Genomic DNA, 11,559 nt, shown 5'->3' on the forward strand with positions numbered 1-11,559 from the left:
GCTCTCCATTCAAATTATATTATTTGCACTTTCTAATCATATTTTTAAGTAGTTGTTTACATTCTAGCAAACCAATGCCATTGCTAGGAAGATTTGTGGCTCAGAAATATAATTCATGTTTCAATAACATAATTCTGCACAGTCACACTTTGTTATTGAACTTTTATTTATTACAAACTTTTATTTATTACGAACCACTGAGAGTGGTTCGTTTTGAGTCCGATTTGTGTTTCCCTTACAAAGCACATGGCGAACACAAAGTGATATCACCTGATAGTGTATCAGTCTATCAGTGTAGTGATATCACCTGATATCACTACACTGGAACGCAGCAAAGACAAATCATGGCTGGCAGCCAGCAGTTTGGTCCAAGGAAGAAAGCACTGCGCTCCTCGACGCAGGGAATGAGGAACATATCAAACGTCAAATGCCTACAATGTACAAGAGATGAAAGTTTTCCTCCAGTTGCCTGTCAGCATGAAAGTCAGGCGCTTCAATAGGACTGCACAGCAGTGCTGCGTCAAAGTTGAAAAACGCCATCAAAAATACATGAGCACGCATGATAAAATGAGACGGAGCAGAGATTCCACAAAAAGACACATGCCCTTTTTTTTTCTTTCTTTTTTTTACAGTGAGCCGGACAGTATTCTGGTCATAAGCGCTTGTGCCGATCCTAAAGACATTATTGATGGGAACTGTAGTGTGAAGACAAAGGGGACTGAAACCCCATCAGAGCCGAAGTGGACGAGACAGAGAACCGAGTCCTCTTTCAAATGACGCGACAGTGTGAATACAAAGAGAGCCGAGTGGCTTTTCAGCTCGAGTCGGCTTTGTTTAAAAAGGACCGTATGCGAAAGCGCCCTAGAATGGCCTGTGGAAAATGGAAAATACTGCGGCGAGGGAGTTAGCTGTGCAAAAAAAGGATAAGGAACGGCTGCATATTCCTTTTAACGTACCTGTTCTTGAATTGCCCCAACCAATCTCTCAGGCAAGCTTTTCATGCACCGTCTGGGTGACATTCGGCCTCAACGCAGAACATTGCTCACTCTAATATATACCGCGCGCATCAAGATGCTCTGTGAAGAACTACTGCAGGCCTTGTCTCCAGCAGGTAATGCACGACCAGCACCACTCTATCACAGGAGCAGCTTCTCTCTGTCGGGTTTAGGTCTGTTGGCACGGAGGCGGAGGGTTTTTTTTTGTGTTTAATTCCGCATTCAGAATGAGTTTGCGGTTTGGCTTTTACTGTCCGACTCCCCCGGCGTATCGGCAGAGTTCAGCTCCCTTGTCTGATGTCGACATTTGCAGTATTTCCCTCCCATTATCTGCCTTGCCCCCATTGCCCCCCCCCCCCCCCCCCCCCCCCCAAACAATATACAAGATGTCCTGGAAAACTTGATAGTGTGTGTTCAACTAAAGAGGCGACTACGTGTGTGTGTGATTTTTCCAAATAGTGCAAGAATATGTTTTTATTGTGCCTGCAGGAGGAGAGTTCCTACAGCAACGGCAAGGCCACCCATAAGATCACGGTGACGCCCAGGGCGAACCTGACTGTCACTTGCAGCGTCACCAACCGGCTGGGAGAAGATGTCATGACCATCAATGTTTCGTCCTGTAAGTTACTGCTTGTAAACACTGTGACCAGCGTGTCTGATGGTCGCTCTATTCCGGCCGATTGCAGCCAGGATCTATGCAGTTATCCTGCAGCTAGAAAGCTCTGAACAGGCAAATCATGTGTTTTTTCTGTTCTGGGACTGCTTTTCATAATGTTACATCACTTTGAGGAGTTAACACAGCTAGTCAAGCACTAATTAGGTAGCATTAATTGAAAATGAACCGAAAAACACTCTTCCGGTTACTGGTTGATGGTGTTGCTCACAGTGTGAACACGGGGTTAGAGGGCAACTTCCCAGCAGCTTGCAGCTACAGCTAGATTACTGCAGACTCATTTCAATACAGACTACTAAGTGTTACAGTGCAATTCCATTTCTTTCACATAAGAAGAGGCATATTACCATCTAAAATCAAGCAAACACCAACGCAAAGCCTTCCTGCAGTTAAGGGCAATTCAAGTTGATTAGGTGTGAGCTATATTCTCTTTTATGGTCCACACATAAGATAAGATAACATATAATGAAACTGTAATGATCTGCGTGGGGAAATTTGTTGCAGCAGCATATAGTAATAGTGTATAGCAAAGTAAATAGAATATAAATAAGAAAAACGCAAATGTGTGGCAAGATAACGCAATTGACAATTACACCGCTACAGCATCTGACGCAGAAATACACGGTTGGATGAAAAGTATGAAAATATATGAATTACAGCATCTATGAGACTGGGCAAAATGAAAAGATTCAAATATCCACTCGGTGTGAATGCTATTCGAATAAATGCTATTAGAATATCATCTTTTTACTGAGACACATTTCTTCTCCGACGGCGACGGTGTCACCTTGGAAACAAGACATAATAACGTGGCATTATGTTATGATCAGCAGCTCTCATGAAAGTGATGGAGGAGTGGTGTCTTAAGTTTTCAGCCTCCATCACAGAAGGTATTGGGCCACTATGACGCTGCCAAAACAACTCAGAGGAAAATACTATTAGCTATTGAGTGTTCTGCCATTCCTCACCACTTCAGACCCACGCAGAATGTCGCTCATTGTAGCTGTGTCCTGAGATATGTGCTGGTTTTCATTCGCTCTTATAGGGAATATATAGGCGTAATGAGAATTAGACTAGTGCTATAATAGACGTGTTGGGTCGTGAGTCCACATTTGATCTAGTTTTTATCATTACATTGCAGAGCAAAGATGAAGCAAAAATCACCAGACATCCATTTGAAAGCCATAACTAAAACACATTCACATCAGGCAGCATTCAGGACCAATGTTCCCTCTGAGCTGATAGTTTGCTGACCTACGTCTAATAATTTATCACATCGACCGAATAATATCTGGTCAATCGCCGGTCTTTGCTCCACCTTGTCCCCAGAAGTTCAGTCAATATACGCGGACTGGGAAGTTGTGGCGGTAAATGATTTTGGATGCGGGGACTTTGCAATATGTTACGGTTTAGTGAATTGACACCCATGAATAAACTACTGTTATAGAGACACCGCAACCCTTGAATGCGGAGAGACTTTTAAGTTGGTGTTTGCTTTCCCTTCGAACACACTGCATAATTGTGTTTTCACCTATTTTCCAGAAGTAATTTAACCTATCACCTAAAGTCGTTACTTGCGAAATCAAACAGCTACCGGTGTGGAACTCGCATTTAAATGTCTGCATACACACCAATTAAACAGAGTCCACTCCTCACACTGCGCCTACTATGGATGCTTGGTTAAAAAAAATACAGAAAAGACTACTGTATGTAATAAAAGGCTGAGACTGTCAAAGGCTAATGCTGAATGCAACAGCAGTGTCCTTTCATTTCATGCAGACCTGATGTGCCATTGCTGTTTCTCCTCATTCCTTCTCTCTGTCTGTGATAATCCCTCTCTCTTTTGTCTCTCCTCCTCCCTCACTATCTCCCGGGTTTGGCTGGATTTCTTGTTTGTCGGGGTGCTAAACCTGTCTCGCCTTTTTTTTCTCCCTCGCGTCTAAGAGCCGCTGCCTGGCATATGCTCTGAAAGCATAGTAAATTGTTGCTTTTAGAAGGTGTTGTTGCTTTTCCTCCTGCCGAGGTTCAATTTGCTTGTAGCGAGGCACAATCAGAAAACTTTGGATTTCATTTTGTCAGACTACGACTGGCTAGACTTTCTTTACTTTTGATCAGTGGAGAATTGTTGAGTTTTGTTTGACTTTTTGGTTTTTAGACAAACAGTACAGTATGCTTGTTTTGTTTGGCTTTTAATTTTTTATGATTTCTAATTTGATTATGTTTGATTTCAGTATTTAAGGAGGATAAAGGGTTTCAAGGTAAGATTTTGATTTCCTTTTGCAAATTTTGTATTAATTTCTAGACTTTTGTTAAGGGCCTCAATTGAACATTTGCCCTAGAGAATATCAAATGATGTGCTTAGGTGAAATCTATGTGGTATAGTATGGTCATCCTGTTGGATTCTCTGATTACACACTCTACATCAACTCATCACACTCCCATCATGTATAAACCGACCCATACGCCATCAATTTACATGCAGTCAGTACTGCACCACCATGTGAACATGCATCTCATCTCAGCTTTGCCATCCTTGTTATTTTCTAAAGACTGGGTCATTGTGCAAGTGAACTTTCAAAAGCCGATTATACAGATTATTATAGGAATGCAGTGTGTTGTGGGACGCTGACCCTTTGGTCAACTTGCCTGTTAAGTGATGACCACATAGATACCAAAATCATCCACGTGTCCCCGGTAGATCATTGGTTCCAGTGCTTCATGCTAACACTTTAGCATACACTATGTTGACTGATAGTAGGCAACTGGCATTATCCAAAGTAAGAAGACTGAACTTTAAGGTATAAAAGGTTGGTAGTAGTTTTTATTTTATGGCCTATAGATTCATACATTTTAAAGATGAAATATCATTAACTCAATACAGCTCGATATAGCATTGGAACCATATCAGGTGAAAAACCATGTATTTATCTGCTGTGCAGTGATTTTTTAACATCATCCACCACCTTCACTTCTTATGGAAACAGGGAAAGTAGTTCCTGCTAGTTCAAAACGTGTTAATTTTGTGTATTTTTTTTATAGATTTTACCAATCTCCTACACAAACTTAACTTAACACAGACTTAACCTCCTATCATTTAAGATTACTTACCATATATCTTTAGAGCTGCTACAAGGTCTCATTGTCTCACTTTTGAGATAACGTTAATGGCTTACTGTCACTAAAGTGTTAGCATGGAGCCTACTATCACTCAACATAGTGTTTACTAAAGTGTTATACAATACTGGGGACACGTATCTGTCCTCAATACATAACAGGTAAGCTGACCAACGGGACAATCACCCATAAACTCTCTGTATTCCTGTAAGAGTGCTTTTTGGAAGTGTGTGTGTGTGTGTGTCCTGTAGCTCACCTCGTGCTGTCTGTTTCCCAGGGTCTAAGGAGGATGCTGAGGACCAGGCGAAGCTCATAGTGGGCATCGTGGCTGGGCTCCTCATAGCTGCAGCAGTGGTGGGACTCATCTACTGGCTCTACATGAAGAATTCAAGGTACACACACACACATACGCACACAAGAGCATCCACATTTACATTTAAATCTGACTAAGTTCCTCTGGATAAGAGGAACTTACAGTAACACAGTAACATCACTGCTTTAGCCAGCTCACCCTGCACCCCAACCAGAGGGAGAAAAGAGAATTTGCCCCTTGCTGGATGAATAAAGTATATCAAACCTCCCAAAAAATAATCAGCAGAAAGGTGGAAGGGAGCTGCGGATGTACAGTAAGGTGGAAGGTTTTCAGAGCACGTAGCAGAGGAAGAGGTGGAAGAAGTGGATGTGATTCAAAGGAAGAGAGGAGGAACGTGGCATGTATGAAGAGTTTCCAGCTTTACGACGGAGTGACTTTGCCGTGCGGACGTGGGGTGCAGGAGGGCTGCAGGGAGAGATGCGTCACTCTCTAAAAATCTCTGTGTTCACCGCAGACAAGGAAGCTGGAAGACCGGAGAGAAGGAGGTGGGAACGTCTGAGGAGAGCAAGAAGCTGGAGGAGAACAATCTCAACGTCTAATGACGGCCGGGCTGTACTCAGGGACGAAAAAGGTATACACACACACACACGCAATTGAATTTCAATTTTAGTGTGGCTGCTACATGATGGACAAGTTTGGATGTTAGTAGGGCCGGGTATTGAGAACCGGTTCCAATTTAGTCCCGGTTCCAAATTGCCTAATTCACCGGAATCGATAAGCGACCACTCTAGCGATTCCTCTTATCGATCATTAAGCATTTTGAACAGCTGGATGCTTCTCCAGTAGCTGTGCAACAACCTTTTTGAGCCTTTCAGTGTGCTGTAGATCGCAAATAATGACAGAATTAGACACTCCTGTCAGTCAAAACCAGGGGCAAAACACTGGTGAAGTTTGTAAGTCACACAGTGAAGTGGCTAGCAGCCTCCTTCTTTAAAACAAGAGGTTATAAAATCATAAAAGTTATAAAGTCATAAAATTTCTCCATACAGCTCCTGCAGCATAGTACTGTGGCTCCAAAAGTCCAATATTTACCTCATTATCTCCCAAATGTGCCGCACTCGTTCTGCACTGCATCTATTATTTATTTTAAACATTTACGTTTTTAAAAAATAAATATTTATTTAAATATTTCAAAATATAAGTGAATATATAGTCATGAATAATATTATCCTGGCAAGCTACTTCAAAATGTAAGTCAATACTGTATATTGACTTACATTTCATATTTCAACATATACTCTTGCATAATATATCCTGGGATAACATACATTTAAGTATATGTAAATGTATTTATGCACCATGTACTGTATGTACATATATGTAAATGCATGAAGAACACGTAAAAGAACAACATATGAAGAAGAAAGTGGTCATTTCTGTAATATTGACATACATTTCCTCCACATATTGTACATATATGGTTAAGATTTTTAGATTTATATGTCAATACATAACCTGTACTGTATGTTATTAAAATGTGTAGACATTATTTGAGTATGGGTGATTCATCCGACATCATAAAATGTTAAGCAGATGTCAAAACTTCGTAACGATGGAAAGCGCGATGCTCACCTGACTGTGTTTCTCTTTCTCTCTGGGGAAGCAGCAGTTGAACGCGGCCTCGCCACGCCGAAACGAAGACTCCCAATTGGCTGCCGACGCCCTCCATCAGGCTCCGCGCGAGCAGCAAACACAATCAAGAGTAATTTCCCACCAAGCCCCGCCCACAGCCTGCTGTCCCATCCCGCCGTTAGCGGCCTGCACAAAGGCCGCCTCGTGTTACCGTGTCATTTTCTGTTTGTGTTCCTGGTGAATGCTCCCTGTGTTTCCCGAGCGACCCGTGAGGCTGTGCGCTGGGTTTTTTGGCGCTCCTTTTGTTTTTGTTTTTTTTAAGGACTTTTTTTTTTTCTTTTTTTTTGGAATTGTTCTTGCTCTTGAAATTTTCTTCAAAGAATGTAAAATCCTTGTACGCTTTTAAAGGCCTGTGTAACAAATCATAATTATGCGTGTGCCCCGGCTGAGCATGCCAAAATGTTTTCTTTTCTTTTTTTTTTGTGTGCGCTGTGTGTGGAAAAGCCTTCGCTCGACTGTGCTCAGAGAAAAAAAAAAAAAGACACTTCACTGCTGTTTCACCCTGCCAACACCGCCCTCGGAGCTAACATTTACAGGCTTTAGCGACAGGTTATTGAAGCTGTTGCACTTTCTCAAAAGATAACCTCCGCACCACTTAACCCCCTGACTTACTTTATTGGGTTTTTGAACACTGGCTAATTGATTGTCTGAATATCTGGCAATGGATTCCCACGACAGTTTGAGTTGTAGTTCTAGTCACAGCATAAAATCAGCAATTGGATGTACTATGAATGATTTCTATACATGCAGTTCATTGTAACTGTCTGTGATCCAAAAAAAACCAAACTTATTGTGTCTGAAATTGCATTTGTGTAGATTGGAAGTCAACAAATGGAGCGTTATGCGACACCCACCAATTAGTTGTTGATTATTTCTGTAAATTACAGTCATTTTCCCCACTTCAGCTTCATTATTATTCTGCATTAACATTACACTGTCACTCACTTTTAGTTTTTCTCTCCCAGGGATTACTGGGAGGCTTTCCTTTTAGTTGCAAATAAACTGAAATGTGAAAAGGTGAAAATGTTTTCAGGAATGTGCAACAACTTGGCAAACGGCAAAAAGAACATGCCGCCATATTTCCCCCCTCTTCATATGAAAACAGACACTTGGATAGGCTTGGGTTATGACACTGTTTGTGATCGGTGCATCTGTGATTTAGTTTAAGACTGAAACTGCAGTCTTCACCTCTTCACCTTCCTTTATTTCTAGAGTTCCTCTCCTGAAGTACCGTACTTTATAGGTTAAGACCACGGATTGAAAGTAAATCATGCTTTTTTTTTTTTCTTTTTTTTTTATGCCAGGTCTGAATGTCCTGTTTTTTTGTGTGTTTTCGATGTATTTATGTTCTGTGTGAAACCTACCAGGATGGTTGTGCTGCAGCATGCTAGATCATCTTCTCCTCCTCAGAAGGCGCGATTCAAGTATTGAAAAGGTACTGTATGGTAGGAGAGTTACATGAGGGTGAATAAGGGCGCTGTTGTTATTATTTTTGTTTTTATTATTGGTTAAATGGTCTGAAGGATAACCCAAGTTGGAGACAATGGTTGTGATTGGCAAAGTAGAGAAGGTGCATAAAGATGGTGGCCTGCTGGTCCTCCTGGTTCATCCCACAATGCAATGCATCATGAAAAGAGTTCACAGGAATTACAAGCATTGGGAATGTTTGTAGTGATGACTTGCGTGTTTTGGTGGGACAACCGACTTGACAAAAAAAAAATCCAGTCAATCTCCTAGCTTGCACTCAGTGATTAATATTAATGAGAATACCAGAACACTACATTACCACTACTATTGCCGCATTCACATCATATCAGATTAATCGTGAATTGGGAAAAAAAAACCTTCACGTCAGCCCCCTAGTACCACTTCTTCTGATATGACGTGAATGCAGCATTTCACACTGAGCCGGCTTAGCAGATTTAGCTCGCGTCTCAACCTAGCACCTTCAAGTCAGATGTCTTGTTCCACGCCGTCTTGGGCTCCACCAAATCTCCAAGAGCGGAGGATGACTTTTGGTCGGTTTGCGCTGTGGGATGGTTCCAAAAAAGCCGTTGGTCGACATCTTTGTGCGCCTAGTCCATTGTTTTCTCATGCCTTTTTGTTCCTTTTCAAATAATCAGGTCAGCAGTGAAACCAAAGAGGGCAAGATGAGAAGGCCATAGTAGTATTGTAAATATAGACTTTTGTTTTTGTACTGTTGTTGACAATAAAGTGTACATTTTGAAAAAAAACAACAATGCTATCTGCAAGGGTTTTTGTCAATAAATAGTCCCTTTTCCTTCTATCCGATTACTGCACTTACTGTGTGTGTGATTGTACAGAGTGTTACTGCTGTACTGCGGAGGCACGAGTTAGGCCTGAGGGCCACTTGAGAGCTACATAAAAATTACGAGTGGCCCCTGGAAACCTTCCTGAATAAAATACATTTCTTTGGCAACCGCAAGTACATATTTTCTACATTCTATGCAAAAAATGTAGCTCTCAGTGGTCACTTCTGTAATTAATGTTCAGTAATTTAAAGGGGCAATAAGTACAGTTTTTACTGCCCCGTAGCACAAAATGGACATAATTTATCTGCAAGTGGTTGCTGATCAATACCAATGACTCTATGATTACTTCGCCAGGTGCTGAGATTTGGAGTTTCAAGACACTCCCGATCTGCACGGTGATATATTAGCTCTTCACCAGACGTTTCTGCTGGATCTCGGCTCTAATTAGCTAGCTTACTCGTCTCTATTATGACAATGTGACTTGGCCAGTGTAACTCAAGGGGGCGGGAGGGGCGGAGGCTGAGCCACAGACTTCTGTAGGAGGAGATTAGCTCTATCGATGCTGTCACGATTCCTCTTGCTTGCCGACAGAGGCTGATAGAATGCTTAATGCCCCTTTAATCCATGGATGCAGCTTTTTTTTAATGCTTCAGGGTGTCTTACCGGTGCGTAAGCCCCTCGCATCCTTCACCTGTAACTCCAACACCTTGTATGAAATGTAATATTTAGACTGGCACAGTGGCACAGTGTTTGGGGTGTGAGTTCAATTCCCACCCCACGTCTACAGAAAAGCAGCACCCTCTGAAAGCGGTTATTTTAATCGGACTCATTCCCCGGATGATTCAGGTTGGCTCACTGAGGAAAGCGCTGCCTCCACCTCTTGGTTTTGGCAGTTCCAACCTAAGACACTGTCCAAGACATTTGCATTAGCTAATAGTGTGCTGTGGAACAAATCCTAAATCAGATGCATACTGCGAACAAGCAAAATAGGTCATTGCCTGTTAGTCCAAAGGGTGGTGAGTTTGAATCCATTTTAGCAGATGTACTGTGGGCTTGTTTTTTTGGAGCCAGCATCCCAATTAATAAATAAATGAAGAGTTTAATTCTAAAATGAGAAGCACCGTCTGAAAAAAAGTGACACCTACTCGTATAAATGGTTGATAGCACAAGATTAAAACAGACTTAGTAAAAGATAGATCACTTCACTTTCTAATGTAACATTTTCAGTAATATCTGATAAACAGTGGCTGCCCTGGTAATCAGGGCAAATAGTTCATACTGAGGCTACTTAAAGGACTTACTAAAGGACTACTCAGACTTTTTGGGAGTTTGGTCTCCTTACCCAATATGTGATGAGAGGATTGGCACTAAAATCATCTCTGTTTCCAGTAGATAGCTCTGTCTGGTGCGCATGCTAACGCTGAAGCATACAGTATGGAACTAGCATTAGCGACTAGCATTATCCTAAAAGTGAGAAACCCCACTAGCTAGACATTGAAAAGTGTACTGGAATGAAATGTCACTTTAAACCACAATAGAACCAAAGACTTTTAAAGGAATACACCAGATTGACCCGTTAGTCCACTTGAGTATTGAGAACATAAACACCAAAATCACCCATATGCCCCTGTAGATAATTTGCTCCAGTGCTCCATGCCAACACTTTAGCATACACTAGGTGTGTAATGAATGCTAATTCATAAGACGACTTGATCATTTTCTGTGCATGTCAAGCTGTGCAGGATTTCTGTTGAGAGATGCAAATGTAGTCAGTCTGTCTGTTGTACTGGATGCAAGATGCTCAGTAAAACACAATGAAAAGAACCTGAATTGGTTAAGTGTTTTATTTTAGACATGTCACAGTGACATGACAGTGTTAAAATAAAGACGGGTTTGTCCGTCCCTGTTTGTTTGTTTGTTTGTTCAGTGACAGCAGGCAACATTATTTCAAAAGGGAGAAAATGAGACATTGTGGCACCTGCAGTGAAGTCTGGCAGGTTTGTGTAGCAGATTGATAAAATGTACGTTTTCAACTAGCAGGGACTACTTTCCCCATTTCTATAGGAAGTGAAGGTGGTGGGTCATGGGAGACTGTGTGCAGCTACAAATCACTACACAGTTGATGAATACATGTCTGAAATAGTTCAAAAAATAAATCTGGTTACATCAGCTATATTGAGTTAATGATACTCATTGAGCAATAAATGAGAACTTAAAACTTTTTATTACTAAGAGATTACTCTTCTTACTTTGGAAAATGCTAGTAACCTACTATCACTCAACATAGTGTATGCTAAACCGACCGGAGCAAATGATCTACCGGGGACATGTGGATGATTTCGGTGTGTATGTTCTCACACCCAACTTTCTTTTCCCTTTAACTCCAAGCTACCATTATTTGTCAAAGAGCAGGTTTGTCTGTATCGGACTTTAGTAGCTTGCTTGGGGAGCGTTTGAAGTCACAGTTACTGATGACATTCTGCTGCATTGCTGTCGTAT

General features: G+C 41.5%; 1 protein-coding gene across 2 annotated transcripts in view; it reads left to right on the top strand.

Annotated features, from left to right (window-relative positions):
- Window positions 1–6,977, top strand: part of alcama (activated leukocyte cell adhesion molecule a) — a 68,935-nt gene extending 61,958 nt beyond the window's left edge. The window contains exons 12-16 of one of the 2 annotated variants that reach the window (XM_071924850.2): window positions 1,485–1,614; window positions 3,900–3,926; window positions 5,060–5,174; window positions 5,610–5,726; window positions 6,759–6,977. In XM_071924850.2, the coding sequence (XP_071780951.2) occupies window positions 1,485–1,614; window positions 3,900–3,926; window positions 5,060–5,174; window positions 5,610–5,694 (357 nt within the window). In that variant the 3' untranslated portion in view covers window positions 5,695–5,726; window positions 6,759–6,977. The remainder of the gene's footprint in view (window positions 1–1,484; window positions 1,615–3,899; window positions 3,927–5,059; window positions 5,175–5,609; window positions 5,727–6,758) is intronic. The other variant, XM_071924849.2, reaches the window with a different exon arrangement.
- Window positions 6,978–11,559: the final 4,582 nt, after the last annotated feature.

This window comes from Centroberyx gerrardi, chromosome 11 (genome assembly GCF_048128805.1).
Source record: "Centroberyx gerrardi isolate f3 chromosome 11, fCenGer3.hap1.cur.20231027, whole genome shotgun sequence".
Lineage (NCBI taxonomy): Eukaryota > Metazoa > Chordata > Actinopteri > Beryciformes > Berycidae > Centroberyx > Centroberyx gerrardi.